Source organism: Ranitomeya variabilis, chromosome 4 (genome assembly GCF_051348905.1).
Source record: "Ranitomeya variabilis isolate aRanVar5 chromosome 4, aRanVar5.hap1, whole genome shotgun sequence".
Lineage (NCBI taxonomy): Eukaryota > Metazoa > Chordata > Amphibia > Anura > Dendrobatidae > Ranitomeya > Ranitomeya variabilis.
This window is the reverse complement of record NC_135235.1, coordinates 219,407,956-219,424,147: the sequence shown is the minus strand read 5'-3', so window position 1 is coordinate 219,424,147 and position 16,192 is coordinate 219,407,956. Positions and strand designations below refer to the sequence as shown.

The window sequence follows — 16,192 nt, the reverse complement described above, 5'->3', positions numbered from 1 at the left end:
AAAATCTCGCTCCTCTGGAGACCCTGCTCAACAGGTCAAGATTGTAATATCTTTCCTGCGGGGCGACCCTCAGAATTGGGCATTTGCATTGGCACCAGGGGATCCTGCATTGCTCAGTGTGGATGCGTTTTTTCTGGCATTGGGATTGCTCTATGAGGAACCTAACCTGGAGATTCAGGCTGAAAAGGCTTTATTAGCCCTCTCTCAGGGGCATGATGAAGCGGAAATATATTGTCAAAAATTTCGGAAATGGTCGGTGCTTACTCAGTGGAATGAGTGCGCCCTGGCTGCAAACTTCAGAAATGGTCTTTCTGAGGCCATTAAGGATATTATGGTGGGGTTCCCTACGCCTACAGGTCTGAATGAGTCTATGGCTATGGCCATTCAGATTGATCGGCGTTTACGGGAGCGCAAACCCGTGCACCAGTTGGCGGTGTCTTCTGAACAGGCACCTGAGACTATGCAATGTGATAGAATTCAGTCCAGAAGTGAACGGCAAAATTATAGGCGGAAAAATGGATTGTGTTTTTATTGTGGTGATTCAGCTCATGTTATATCAGCATGCTCTAAACGCACAAAAAGGGTTGATAAATCTTTTGCCATTGGTACTCTGCAGCCTAAGTTCATTTTGTCTGTGACTGATTTTTTCACTGTCTTCCATTTCCGTCGATGCCTATGTGGATTCGAGCGCTGCCCTGAGTCTTATGGATTGGTCATTTGCTAAACGCTGCGGTTTTAGTCTGGAGCCTCTGGAAGTTCCTATTCCTCTGAAGGGAATTGACTCTACACCATTGGCTATGAATAAACCGCAGTACTGGACACAAGTGACCATGCGCATGACTCCCGTTCATCAGGAGGTGATTCGCTTCCTTGTACTGTATAATTTACATGATGTACTAGTGCTTGGTCTGCCATGGTTACAAACTCATAATCCTGTCCTGGACTGGAAAACAATGTCTGTGTTAAGCTGGGGATGTCAGGGGGTTCATGGTGATGCACCTCCGATTTCAATTGCTTCATCTACTCCTTCTGAGATCCCTGCGTTTTTGTCTGACTATAGGGATGTTTTTGAGGAGCCTAAGCTCAATTCGCTCCCTCCTCATAGAGAGTGTGACTGTGCTATAGAATTAATCCCTGGCAGTAAGTTCCCTAAGGGTCGTTTATTTAATCTGTCAGTGCCAGAGCATACTGCTATGCGGAATTATATTAAGGAGTCCTTGGAAAAGGGACATATTCGTCCATCTTCGTCCCCTCTGGGAGCAGGTTTTTTTTTCGTGGCTAAAAAAGATGGTTCCCTGAGGCCTTGTATAGATTATCGCCTTCTGAATAAGATTACAGTCAAATATCAGTATCCATTGCCATTATTAACTGATTTGTTTGCTCGCATTAAGGGGGCTAGGTGGTTCACTAAGATAGATCTTCGCGGTGCGTATAATCTGGTGCGGATAAAACAGGGTGATGAGTGGAAAACCGCATTTAATACGCCTGAGGGCCATTTTGAGTATTTGGTAATGCCTTTTGGACTCTCCAATGCTCCATCAATCTTTCAGTCCTTTATGCACAATATTTTCCGTGAATATCTGGATAAGTTTATGATTGTGTATTTGGATGATATTTTGGTGTTTTCTGATGACTGGGAGTCTCATGTTCTACAGGTCAGGAAGGTGTTTCAGGTTCTGCGGGCCAATTCTCTGTTTGTGAAGGGCTCAAAGTGTCTCTTCGGAGTCCAGAAGATTTCTTTTTTGGGGTACATTTTTTCTCCTTCTACTATTGAGATGGATCCCGTCAAGGTTCAGGCTATTTGTGACTGGACAAAACCTACATCTGTTAAGAGCCTTCAGAAGTTCTTGGGGTTTGCTAATTTTTATCGTCGGTTCATTGCTAATTTTTCCAGTATTGTTAAACCTTTGACTGATTTGACTAAAAAGGGTGCTGATGTTGCTGATTGGTCTCCTGCGGCTGTGGAGGCCTATCAGGAACTTAAGCGCCGGTTTTCTTCTGCTCCTGTGTTGTGTCAACCAGATGTTTCACTTCCTTTTCAGGTTGAGGTTGATGCTTCCGAGATTGGAGCGGGGGCGGTTTTGTCGCAGAGAAGTTCTAATGGCTCGGTGATGAAGCCATGTGCATTCTTCTCTAGAAAATTCTCGCCCGCCGAGCGCAATTATGATGTGGGTAATCGGGAGCTTTTGGCCATGAAGTGGGCATTTGAGGAGTGGCGTCATTGGCTTGAGGGTGCTAAACATCGTGTGGTGGTCTTGACTGATCACAAGAATCTCATTTACCTTGAGTCTGCCAGGCGTTTGAATCCTAGACAGGCTCGTTGGTCGTTGTTTTTTTCTCGTTTCAATTTCGTGGTTTCATACCTGCCAGGTTCAAAGAATGTAAAGGCAGATGCTCTTTCCAGGAGTTTTGTGCCTGACTCTCCTGGAGACTCTGGGCCTACTGGTATCCTTAGGGATGGGGTAATATTGTCCGCCGTATCCCCAGACTTGCGACGTGCATTGCAGGAGTTTCAGGTGGATAAACCGGATCGTTGTCCACCAGAAAGACTGTTTGTCCCGGATGATTGGACCAGTAGAGTCATCTCCGAGGTCCATTCTTCTGTGTTGGCTGGTCATCCTGGAATATTTGGTACTAGAGACTTGGTGGCCAGGTCTTTTTGGTGGCCTTCCTTGTCTAGGGATGTGCGTACCTTTGTGCAGTCTTGTGAAGTGTGTGCTCGAGCTAAGCCTTGCTGTTCTCGGGCCAGTGGGTTGTTGTTATCCTTGCCCATCCCGAAGAGGCCTTGGACGCACATTTCCATGGATTTTATTTCTGATCTCCCGGTTTCACAGAAAATGTCTGTTATCTGGGTTGTGTGTGACCGCTTTTCTAAGATGGTTCATTTGGTGCCCTTGCCTAAGTTGCCCTCCTCCTCTGAGTTGGTCCCTTTATTTTTTCAGAACGTGGTTCGTTTGCATGGGATTCCGGAGAATATCGTTTCTGACAGGGGATCCCAGTTTGTGTCTAGATTTTGGCGGACGTTTTGTGCCAAGATGGGCATTGATTTGTCTTTTTCGTCTGCATTCCATCCTCAGACGAATGGCCAGACGGAGCGAACTAATCAGACCTTGGAAACTTATTTGAGGTGTTTTGTTTCTGCTGATCAAGATGACTGGGTTGCTTTTTTGCCACTGGCCGAATTTGCTCTTAATAATCGGGCTAGTTCTGCCACGTTGGTCTCTCCTTTTTTTTGTAATTCGGGGTTTCATCCTCGTTTTTCCTCTGGTCAGGTGGAGTCTTCGGATTGTCCTGGAGTGGACGTGGTGGTGGACAGGCTACATCAGATTTGGAATCAGGTGGTGGACAATTTGAAGTTATCTCAGGAGAAGACTCAGCAGTTTGCTAATCGCCGTCGCCGCGTGGGTCCCCGACTTCTTGTTGGGGATTTGGTGTGGTTGTCTTCTCGTTTTGTCCCTATGAAGGTCTCTTCTCCTAAGTTCAAGCCTCGGTTCATCGGTCCTTATAGGATCTCGGAGATTCTTAACCCTGTATCTTTTCGTTTGGATCTCCCAGCATCGTTTGCTATTCATAATGTGTTCCATCGGTCGTTGTTGCGGAGGTATGAGGTACCCGTTGTTCCTTCGGTTGAGCCTCCTGCTCCTGTGCTGGTGGAGGGAGAATTGGAGTATGTTGTTGAGAAGATCTTGGATTCTCGTGTTTCCAGACGCAAACTCCAGTATTTGGTTAAGTGGAAGGGTTATGGTCAGGAGGATAATTCCTGGGTGGTCGCCTCCGATGTTCATGCGACTGATTTGGTCCGCGCCTTCCATAGAGCTCACCCTGATCGCCCTGGGGGTTCTCGTGAGGGTTCGGTGACCCCTCCTCAAGGGGGGGGTACTGTTGTGGATTCTGTTTGTGGGCTCCCTCTGGTGGTTGCTGCTGGTACTGGGTGACTTTGGTGGGTTGCGGCCTTTGGTTTCCACCTGTCCATCAGAGGCTGGGTGTTTCCTATTTTACCTGGCCTTTCTGTCATTCCCTTGCCGGCTATCAATGTATTCAGATGTGCTCTGTTTGGTTCCTGCCTACCTGCTCCCAGATCTTTCAGGATAAGCTAAGTGCTGATTTTCAGTTGTTTGTTTTTTTGTCCAGCTGGCTTATTATGTCTCTATGCTAGCTGGTAGCTCTAGTGGACTGAGGTTCTCCCCATGTGCCATGAGTTGGCACATGGGTTCTTGTAATCTCAGGATGGTATTTTTGATTAGGGTTTTTTGCTGACCGCTCAGTCCCCTTTTGTATCTTTCTGCTTTCTAGTTTACAGCGGGCCTCAATTTGCTAAAGCTATATATATCATCTCTATGTGTGTGCCTTCCTCTCATTTCACCGTCAATACATGTGAGGGGGCAACTATATCTTTTGGGGTTCATTCCTCTGGAGGCAAGTGAGGTCTTATTCTCTCTGCAGTACTAGTTAGCTCTTAGGCTGGTGCGTGGCGTCTAGAACCAACGTAGGCACGCTCCCTGGCTATCTCTAGTTGCGTTTGTCAGGCGTAGGGCAGCGGTCAGCCCAGGTTCCATCACCCTAGAGCTCGTCCGTTAATTATTTGTACTTTGCTTGTCCTGTGCTATCCCTAGCCATTGGGGATTCATGACAGACTGGCCCACTGGAGAACAGGAGAAACCTCTGGTGGGCCACCACATTCTTATATGAGCAGTACTTGGCACATGTCATATTTACATGTAGCTGAAAAGTGGGGTCCTGAAGTTGGTTACTGGTGAGCCCTAGGTACCCCTCTCCGACACTGGATGTGTGAGCAGTGTATTATAAGCTCAGTGTTATCAGCTTCTGAAGATTGAGAATTGGAGCTGTTAACTTTCGAGATTAATTTATCGAGTAGCCAAGTGATGTCTTGTTACTGTTCTTCTGAATGTTTTGCAGGCTATTCTCTCTCATGTATAAGTTGTACCGGCGCAGATCAAGCTCCATGCACTGGGACTGCAGTCACATGTGCGGCCAACGAAGACGTCTGCACCTCCATCTACACCGAAACCAAAAGTACGAGTCATGCATCTTGTAATCAACTCCTAAGTGATTGGTCACACAGGACCACTACTCCTAATGGGAATACTTCCTCATTTCGTTCCCTATTTCTCTCTCCGAAATTCATGTGATCTTATTTTCTTCTCCTCACTGTTCTCTCTATTCTTCTGTCTCTCTTTTTCTCCCTTTCTCTTTCTCTTCCTTGTCATCTAATTTCCCTTTCTTCCTTCCTTCTCCCTCACTTGCCATGTTTTAGCTTTTCCTCTTCTTTTTGCTATCCCTCGCACATTAACGCTGTTCTCTTAATAAGCTCACGTTTTACTTTCTCCTCCTCTTCTTGCTCTTTCATTTTTTTTTCTCTCCCCTCCTGCACTCCTTGGAATCTCTTTACGTTTCCTTTCAATCCTCCTCTGTCTCCTTACTTCTCCTCTCTTCTCTTTTGCTTTCCCTTTTCTTGTTATCCTCTCCCATGTTATTGATCTTTCTGCTTCCCCTTCTCTTTCCTATGTGTTTGCTCTATGCTCTCTCTAATCCATCTTTTTGTATTCCACTCAATTTAATGTAAATCTTTTTCTTGCTGCTCCTCTTCTCCTTTTATTTTTTTAAATGTATCTCTTTCCATCCCTTGTCTATTTCTACTTTTTTTTGCCTTTTCTTTTCTTTCTTTTTCTGCTATGTTTTTCTTATCCATTCTTCCTTTTCAATTCCTTTTGCAACACCCATTAGGCTTCCTTTCCTTTTCTCCTAACTTTTATTAATTAATTTCCTTCCCTTCTTCCCCATTTAATTTCCTTATTTCCGTTCTATGCCTTCCCTATTATCTTCCTAGCCTTCCCCCTTTCATTTGCTTTCCTTTCTTTTCATTTCCCTTCCTTATCTTTCCTTTCCTTTTTTCTTTCCTTTCCTATCCTTTCTTTTTATTTCCTTTCATTTCCTATCCTTTCCTTTACTTCCTTTCCTTTCATTTCCTTTCCTTTCCTATCCTTTCATTTTCTTTCCTTTCATTTCCTATTCTATCCTTTCTTTTTTTTCCCTTTCCTATCCTTTCCTTTGATTTTCTTTCCTATCCATTCCTTTTCTCCTAACTTTAATTAATTAATTTCCTTCCCTTCTTCCCCATTTAATTTCCTTATTTCCTTTCTATCCCTTCCCTATTATCTTCCTAGACTTCTCCCTTTCCTTTGCTTCCCTTTCTTTTCATTTCCCTTCCTTATCTTTCCTTTCCTTTTCTTTCCTTTCCTTTCCTATCCTTTTCTTTCCTTTCCTTTCCTTTCCTTTCCTTTCCTTTCCTATAATTCCTTTTTTTTCCTATCCTTTCCTTTTTTCCTTTCATTTCCTTACCTATTCTTTCCTTTTCTTTCTTTTCCAATCCTTTCCATTTTTTCCTATCCTTTCATTTCCTTTCCTATCCTTCCCTTTGCTAGCTTTCCTTTTCTTTGCTTTCCTATCATTTTCTTTCATTTTCTTTCCTATCCTTTCCTTTTCTCCTAACTTTATTTAATTAATTTCCTTTCCATCTTCCCCATTTAATTTCATTATTTCCTTTCTATCCGTTCCCTATTATTTTCCTAGCCTTCTCCCTTTCCTTTCCAATCCTTTTTTTCCTATTCTTTCCTTCATTCATTCCCTTTACTTACCTTTCCTAACATTGCATTCCATCCTTATCAGTGTCTATCCCTTGACTTTCCTTCTCGTCTTTTATTTCCTTTCCTACCAGACCACTTCCTCTATATTTCATTTGTATCCTACCATTCTCTCACATGTCCTTTCCTTTTTATTTAATTTTCAATTCCTTTCATTCCATATTTCTTTTTCATTCCCTTCTTTTCCGTTTATTTTCCATTCCATCCCTTCCCTATAATTTTCTTCCTACCCATTCCCTCCCCCTTTCCTTTCCTTTCCTTCCCTTTTTAGTTTCCCCTCTTATACTCTTTTTTCCTTTTTCTCTCACTCCATTCTATCACTCTTTCTTCTTTTTATTTTTATCTTATGTTTTGAACTTCTTACAGAAAGTTGGAAGTTCTAATTAGAGATATTTTTGTATTAATTTATTAAAAATCTTTTATTTTCCTTAGTGACCATGTTGGGACTAGCAACTTACTCCCATGTGAGAGGATGTGGACAGTCGTCCGACTGCAATAATCCGAAGAGTCTGAGTAATCAGTTTATTTCCATAGATCTAAATACTCTCTGCTGCCAAACTGATGAATGTACCCCGACTGCACCAATAGGTATTTCACATTTTTTTCAGAATTTTTAATCCAGTACTTGTATTAACTTTATACTATGCAATTTAATATTTTGTAATTTTATAGTTAATATTTAAATTAAAAAAATGATTAATCTCTATATTTTCACTCTCATTTTAGTATTATCTGAAAAAAAGGATACAAATGGTCTGGCTTGCCCTTCTTGTTTTACAATAACATCTTCAACATGTAAACCAGATACCCAAATTCAGTGCACTGGAAATGAAAACCGGTGCACATCATACTCAATCAGCACTGCCACTGGTAAGTACTAACAAAAATGATATGTATACTTTCTAAAAGCAGCAAATACAATGGGCATATGCGGTATTACAACTAAAATTCAACAGAGTCCATTACTCTACATTATTTAATGAGGCATGTGCGGCGCCCCAGTGTCCTGGTCGTCGCAGTGATGTCATTATCCTTTCAGGGGAGAAGTGATGTCAAGTCTGAAGGCAATGAAAGACAACCACATTCAGGTATCACACACATGCAACATGTTCACACTCCAGACCAGAAGGGGGATCTCTAAGCCTGTTTAGGGTGAACTCCCCTATTTAACATCCTGATCTGGAGAGAAAAGAGTTCAGTTCCTGTGAGGCAGACAGAAGAAGAGGAGCTCTGCTGGCACGAAGTGCTGCAACTCCTGGGAAAAGACACTAAACAGTGAGCCTATTGCAGAGAGTGTGCAGGAAAGCAGAGCACAGGAGAGGAATATCAGAGGGAGATAAGCCAGGAACAAGCTGCTCCTTTCTGGGGCGCAGAAGCCGGTAGCCAGGAACACCGGGGGAGCAACTGTCTCTAAGCCTTGCTCCAGAGACCGGCAGGACAGTCAATTCCAAGATGGCTGCCCGACCTTAATACCTAGGAAGACACAGTGGCAACTTGTGGGGGTCGGGGCGTCTCTAGGGTCCCTATAAACAAGCCTCAGGCCATCAGTCATACGGGTTTGTCCTATCCATACCATCTGGGGGGCAGAGAGAAAGAAACAACATCTAGAACATCTACAAGAGTTGTGAGGACCTTACCGAGAAGCTCAGCAGGGAGGTACTACAACACACAGGCACTAGAGGAAGGCTACTGATTTCCACCTGGATATGGGGACTCTGGAATTGCCTTCAGACCGATCGGACTCTGCCTGCCCTGTCATCTGGCGCTCCGGGCTGAGGATACCATCTGAAGGCTTCAGTAAACAAGGTAAAAGACTGCAAACCTGTCTCCTCGTTCTTTACTGCACCTTGCCCATATATATACTCTTTTACTGGACACCCCTGAGGGCCACGGACCGGGTCAGCCACCGTGACATCTCCCGAACCGCAAGTACCCGGCACCGAGTACCCCATTGCCCTAACCTGGGGGTGATCCACATGCAAAACCTTTATCTGATAAGTATTAAGGTACCCACAAATTATTATTATTATTATACATTTTTTATAGCGCCATTTATTCCATGGTGCTTTACATGTGAATGGGGCAAATTTAGACAAGTATGCAGCGCCCCAGAGTCCTGGTTGTTGCAGTACTGATGCTCCGCCGCTAAGGGGGGTGTTGGTACGTCTGATGGCACTGAAGGAGTTCACCTGACCAGGTATCACAGACACCAATACACTTCACAGTCTGGTCTCCAGGGGGAGCTAAGGGTGCTATGTATTAGGCCACTCCTCACAATCTGGTAAAACTGGGGGTTAGATAGGAAGTTAGACAGAGAAGCTGACTGGGTTGGAACCAGGCAACATTCTGTGGCAGAGGGTGTTGCAGGGGAAGATTCAGGGGGGTCCCTGTCAGGGGTGGGATCCTGACAGAGGCCTAGCGAACAGAAAGAACGTTACGGGACCGCGCCTGCACTTCATTGCGGCGGTACCCCAAGAAAGGACAAGAAGCGAGGTTTATTGTGAAGAGTGAGAAACGAGATCAATGCAACAAGGAGATAACACCACTAGGAGTCGTGCTGTAAGACCGAGGCAACATCCTACTGAGGCGCGTAGCCGGTGGCCGGAAACGCCGAGGAAGTATTGAGCTCCAAGCCTTACTTCAAACCTACGACAGGACAGTCAGTTATAGGCGGGCTGTCTCACCTAAATCACCTAAGCAGACATAGGGGGCAACAGTTGGAGAGGGGCGACTCTAGGGTCCCGGAAGAACTCCAGGCCTACCCGTCATACGGGTGCGTCCTAGCCATATCATCTGGGGGGACGGAGAAGAACATCAGAATCAGTTGTGAGGGAACTTCAGAAACAGACACAACAGTTGTGAGGACTATCCCGTGGTGCTAAGCAGGGAAGGACTACAACACACAAGAGCTAGAAGGTAGGCACAGATTTCCACCTGCAAAGGGAACTCTGGAGGTGCCATCGGACCGGCCGGTCTCAGACAGCCCTGTTAACCGTACTCCGGATTGAGGATCCTGAAGCCTTCAGTAAAGAGGTAAAGAGACTGCAACCTGGTGTGTTGTGATTTTGCTTTTTGCTCCCTCTAGTGGTCATTAGTGATTTGACTCTGGAGCGTCTGTCTTTTCCTATATCCTCACCTGGGCCGTTAGTTCAGGGGCGTTGCTATATAAGCTCCCTGGACCTTCAGTTCAATGCCTGGCATCGTTGAAATCAGAGCTAATCTGTTGTGCTCTTGTCCTCTGATCCTGGTTCCTGTTTTTCAAGCTAAGTCTGCTTCTTTGCTTTTTGCTTTTGTTTTGTTTGGTATTTTTGTCCAGCTTGTTCCTATCTGTATCCTGACCTTTGCTGGAAGCTCTAGGGGGCTGGTGTTCTCCCCCCGGACCGTTAGACGGTTCGGGGGTTCTTGAATCTCCAGCGTGGATTTTTATAGGGTTTTTGTTGACCAGATAAGTTATCTTGCTATATTCTGCTATTAGTAAGCTGGCCTCTCTTTGCTGAACCTGGTTCATTTCTGTGTTTGTCATTTCCTCTTACCTCACCATTATTATTTGTGGGGGGCTTGTATCTTGCTTTGGGGTCCCTTTCTCTGGAGGCAAGAGAGGTCTTTGTTTTCTTCTCCTAGGGGTAGTTAGATTCTCCGGCTGGCGCGAGTCATCTAGCGATCACCGTAGGCATGATCCCCGGCTACTTCTAGTGTTGGCGTTAGGAGTAGCTATTTGGTCAACCCAGTTACCACAGCCCTATGAGCTGGATTTTTGTATCTTGCAGACTTACACGTTCCTCTGAGACCCTGTCCACTGGGGTCATAACAGTATGCCAGGCCAGTATTAAATGTTTAATGCATTGCAGAAGTGGGATTATAAGAAAGAAAATTTTGAGTTTTTTTTTTTTCCCTCTCTCATTTTTTTTTTTCTTTTCCCCTTTACCTCAGAGTGGCTTAAGCTTGCTGCAGACATGAATGTCCAGACCTTGATTACAAGTGTGGACCAGCTTGCCGCTTGTGTGCAGGGTATACAAGATTATGTTACCAGAAATCCTAGGTCTGAACCCAAGATTCCGATTCCTGAACTGTTTTCAGGAGACCGATTTAAGTTTAGGAATTTCAGGAATAATTGTAAATTATTTTTGTCCCTGAAACCTTGTTCGTCTGGAGACTCTGCTCAACAAGTAAAAATTGTTATTTCATTCTTACGGGGTGACCCTCAGGATTGGGCTTTTTCGTTGGCGCCAGGAGATCCGGCATTGGCTGATATTGATGCGTTTTTTCTGGCGCTCGGTTTACTTTATGAGGAACCCAATCTTGAGATTCAGGCAGAGAAAGCCTTGCTGGCTATGTCTCAGGGCCAGGACGAGGCTGAGGTGTATTGCCAAAAATTTCGGAAATGGTCCGTGCTGACACATTGGAACGAGTGTGCACTGGCCGCTAATTTTAGAAATGGCCTTTCTGAGGCCATTAAGAATGTTATGGTGGGTTTTCCCATTCCCACAGGTCTGAATGATACCATGTCCCTGGCTATTCAAATTGACCGGCGGTTGCGGGAGCGCAAAACCGCAAATTCCCTCATGTTGTTGTCTGAACAGACACCTGATGTGATGCAATGTGATAGAAAAACCGCAAATTCCCTCATGGTGTTGTCTGAACGGACACCTGATTTGATGCAATGTGATAGAATCCTGACTAGAAATGAGAGGAAGATTCATAGACGCCGAAATGGCTTGTGCTACTATTGTGGTGATTCTACACATGTTATCTCAGCATGCTCTAAACGTATATCTAAGGTTGTTAGTCCTGTCACCGTTGGTAATTTGCATCCTAAGTTTATTCTGTCTGTAACTTTGATTTGCTCACTGTCATCTTATCCTGTCATGGCGTTTGTAGATTCGGGTGCTGCCCTGAGTCTTATGGATCTCTCATTTGCTAAGCGCTGTGGTTTTATTCTTGAACCATTAGAAAATCCTATCCCTCTTAGGGGTATTGATGCTACGCCATTGGCAGAAAATAAGCTGCAGTATTGGACACAGGTTACCATGTGCATGACTCCTGAACACCGCGAGGTGATACGTTTTCTCGTTCTACATAAAATGCATGATTTGGTTGTTTTGGGGCTGCCATGGTTACAGACCCATAATCCAGTCCTTGACTGGAAGGCTATGTCAGTGTCTAGTTGGGGCTGTCGTGGTATTCATGAGGATTCCCTGCCTGTGTCTATTGCTTCTTCTACGCCTTCGGAAGTTCCGGAGTACTTGTCTGATTATCAGGATGTCTTTAGCGAGTCCAGGTCCAGTGCATTGCCTCCTCATAGGGAATGTGACTGTGCAATAGATTTGATTCCAGGCAGTAAATTTCCTAAGGGAAGACTGTTTAATCTGTCGATACCTGAACATACCGATATGCGTTCATATATCAAGGAGTCTCTGGAGAAAGGACACATCCGTCCGTCTTCTTCCCCTCTTGGTGCGGGATTCTTTTTTGTGGCTAAAAAGGACGGATCTTTGAGGCCTTGTATTGACTATCGGCTTTTAAATAAGATCACTGTCAAATTTCAGTATCCTTTGCCGCTGTTGTCTGACTTGTTTGCCCGGATTAAAGGTGCCAAGTGGTTTACCAAGATAGACCTTCGTGGTGCGTACAACCTTGTGCGCATTAAGCAAGGGGATGAATGGAAAACCGCATTCAATACGCCCGAAGGTCATTTTGAGTACTTGGTGATGCCTTTTGGGCTCTCTAATGCCCCTTCAGTTTTTCAGTCCTTTATGCATGACATTTTCCGGAACTATCTGGATAAATTTCTGATCGTTTATCTGGATGATATTCTGGTTTTTTCTGATAATTGGGACTCGCATGTGGAGCAGGTCAGGATGGTCTTTAAAATTTTGCGTGAAAATTCTTTGTTTGTCAAGGGCTCAAAGTGTCTTTTTGGTGTACAGAAGGTTCCCTTTTTGGGGTTCATTTTTTCCCCTTCTGCTGTGGAGATGGACCCAGTCAAGGTCCGAGCTATTCTTGATTGGACTCAGCCCTCGTCAGTTAAGAGTCTTCAGAAGTTCTTGGGTTTCGCTAACTTCTACCGTTGTTTTATCGCTAACTTTTCTAGCATTGTGAAACCTTTGACGGATATGACCAAGAAGGGCTCCGATGTGGTTAATTGGGCTCCTGCTGCCGTGGAGGCTTTCCAGGAGTTGAAACGTCGGTTTACTTCGGCGCCTGTTTTGTGCCAGCCTGATGTCTCGCTTCCCTTTCAAGTTGAGGTGGATGCTTCAGAGATTGGAGCAGGGGCCGTTTTGTCGCAGAGAGGCCCTGGTTGCTCTGTTATGAGACCTTGCGCCTTTTTCTCTAGGAAGTTTTCGCCTGCGGAGCGAAATTATGATGTGGGCAATCGGGAGTTGTTGGCCATGAAATGGGCATTTGAGGAGTGGCGTCATTGGCTCGAGGGTGCTAAGCATCGTGTGGTGGTCTTGACTGATCACAAAAATCTGATGTATCTCGAGTCTGCTAAACGCCTGAATCCTAGACAGGCCCGCTGGTCATTGTTTTTCTCCCGATTTGACTTTGTTGTCTCGTATTTACCAGGTTCAAAGAATGTGAAGGCCGATGCTCTTTCCAGGAGCTTTGTGCCTGATGCTCCTGGAGTCGCTGAACCTGTTGGTATTCTTAAGGATGGTATTATCTTGTCAGCTATTTCTCCTGATCTGCGACGTGTGTTGCAGAGATTTCAGGCTGATAGGCCTGATTCTTGTCCACCTGACAGACTGTTTGTGCCTGATAAGTGGACCAGCAGAGTCATTTCCGAGGTTCATTCCTCGGTGTTGGCAGGTCACCCAGGAATTTTTGGCACCAGAGATCTGGTGGCCAGATCCTTTTGGTGGCCTTCCTTGTCTAGGGATGTGCGGTCATTTGTACAGTCCTGTGGGACTTGTGCTCGAGCTAAGCCTTGCTGTTCTCGTGTCAGCGGGTTGCTCTTGCCCTTGCCTGTCCCTAAGAGACCTTGGACACATATCTCCATGGAATTCATTTCTGATCTTCCGGTGTCTCAGGGCATGTCTGTTATCTGGGTGATATGTGATCGCTTCTCCAAGATGGTCCATTTGGTTCCTTTGCCTAAACTGCCTTCCTCTTCCGATCTGGTTCCTGTGTTTTTCCAGAACGTGGTTCGTTTGCACGGCATCCCTGAGAATATTGTGTCAGACAGAGGATCCCAGTTCGTTTCCAGATTCTGGCGATCCTTTTGTAGTAGGATGGGCATTGACTTGTCGTTTTCGTCTGCTTTCCATCCTCAGACTAATGGACAGACGGAGCGAACTAATCAGACTTTGGAGGCTTATTTGAGGTGTTTTGTCTCTCCTGATCGGGACGATTGGGTGACCTTCTTGCCGTTAGCTGAGATTGCCCTTAATAATCGGGCTAGTTCCGCCACCTTGGTTTCGCCGTTTTTCTGCAACTCTGGTTTCCACCCTCGTTTTTCTTCGGGTCATGTGGAACCTTCTGACTGCCCTGGGGTGGATTCTGTGGTGGATAGGTTGCAGCGGATCTGGAATCTTGTGGTGGACAACTTGAAGTTGTCACAGGAGAGGGCTCAGCGCTTTGCCAACCGCCGCCGCGGTGTGGGTCCCCGACTACGTGTTGGGGATTTGGTGTGGCTTTCTTCCCGCTTTGTTCCTATGAAGGTTTCCTCTCCCAAATTTAAACCTCGTTTTATTGGTCCTTACAAGATATTGGAAATTCTTAATCCTGTATCCTTTCGCCTGGATCTACCTGTGTCGTTTGCTATCCACAACGTGTTTCATAGGTCCTTGTTGCGGCGGTACGTTGTGCCTGTGGTTCCTTCTGCTGAGCCTCCTGCTCCGGTGTTGGTTGAGGGCGAGTTGGAGTACGTGGTGGAGAAGATCTTGGATTCTCGTCTCTCCAGGCGGAGGCTTCAGTACCTGGTCAAGTGGAAGGGCTATGGTCAGGAAGATAATTCCTGGGTGGTCGCCTCTGATGTTCATGCGGCCGATTTAGTTCGTGCCTTTCACGCCGCTCATCCTGATCGCCCTGGTGGTCGTGGTGAGGGTTCGGTGACCCCTCACTAAGGGGGGGGTACTGTTGTGATTTTGCTTTTTGCTCCCTCTAGTGGTCATTAGTGATTTGACTCTGGAGCGTCTGTCTTTTCCTATATCCTCACCTGGGCCGTTAGTTCAGGGGCGTTGCTATATAAGCTCCCTGGACCTTCAGTTCAATGCCTGGCATCGTTGAAATCAGAGCTAATCTGTTGTGCTCTTGTCCTCTGATCCTGGTTCCTGTTTTTCAAGCTAAGTCTGCTTCTTTGCTTTTTGCTTTTGTTTTGTTTGGTATTTTTGTCCAGCTTGTTCCTATCTGTATCCTGACCTTTGCTGGAAGCTCTAGGGGGCTGGTGTTCTCCCCCCGGACCGTTAGACGGTTCGGGGGTTCTTGAATCTCCAGCGTGGATTTTTATAGGGTTTTTGTTGACCAGATAAGTTATCTTGCTATATTCTGCTATTAGTAAGCTGGCCTCTCTTTGCTGAACCTGGTTCATTTCTGTGTTTGTCATTTCCTCTTACCTCACCGTTATTATTTGTGGGGGGCTTGTATCTTGCTTTGGGGTCCCTTTCTCTGGAGGCAAGAGAGGTCTTTGTTTTCTTCTCCTAGGGGTAGTTAGATTCTCCGGCTGGCGCGAGTCATCTAGCGATCACCGTAGGCATGATCCCCGGCTACTTCTAGTGTTGGCGTTAGGAGTAGCTATTTGGTCAACCCAGTTACCACAGCCCTATGAGCTGGATTTTTGTATCTTGCAGACTTACACGTTCCTCTGAGACCCTGTCCACTGGGGTCATAACACTGGTGCCCTCGTTATTCATCGCGACCTGCACCACACCACATCATTCTCAACTTTTACTGGACGCCCCCCAGCAGGGTCACGGACCGGGTCTAGCCACCGTGACAATCCCCAAATCGAGACAGAGAGGCCCGGTACCGGGTACCCCTCGGCCCTGCGACAGTGGGGGCGATCCAAGTACAATAAACATGAGTAAAACAAGGCACACACAAGTACAGGAGGAGAGAGGACCCTGCCACGAGGGCTCACAGTCTGCAGGGGATAGGTGAGGATACACTCGGAGAGGCTAGAGCTGGTCATGCGGGGGTTCAGTAGACTGAGGATAACTGCAGGTTGTAGGCTTGTTGGAAGAGGTGAGTCTACAGGTTCTTTTTGAAGGTTTCCGTGGTAGGCGAGAGCCTGATGTTTTGGGGTAGAGAGTTCCAGAGTATAGGGAAAGCACGGGAGAAGTCTTGGATGCGGTTGTGGGAGGAAGAAATGAGAAAGGAGTAGAGAAGGAGATCATGAGATGATCGAAGGTTGCGTGAAGGTAGGTACCGGGATACCATGTCCCAGATGTATGGAGGAGTCAGGTTGTGAATGGCTTTGTATGTCATTGTTAGTGTTTTGAATAGTGTTGAGCGATACTTTCCGATATCGGAAAGTATCGGTATCGGAAAGTATCGGCCGATACCGTCAAAATATCGGATCTAATCCGATA

General features: G+C 45.7%; 1 protein-coding gene across 1 annotated transcript in view; it reads left to right on the top strand.

Annotated features, from left to right (window-relative positions):
- LOC143768665 (phospholipase A2 inhibitor and Ly6/PLAUR domain-containing protein-like) overlaps window positions 1-16,192 on the top strand; it is a 48,891-nt gene that overhangs the window by 1,992 nt on the left and 30,707 nt on the right. The window contains exons 2-4 of the mRNA XM_077257308.1: window positions 4,918-5,034; window positions 7,095-7,250; window positions 7,389-7,532. Coding sequence (XP_077113423.1) covers window positions 4,918-5,034; window positions 7,095-7,250; window positions 7,389-7,532 — 417 coding nt within the window. The remainder of the gene's footprint in view (window positions 1-4,917; window positions 5,035-7,094; window positions 7,251-7,388; window positions 7,533-16,192) is intronic.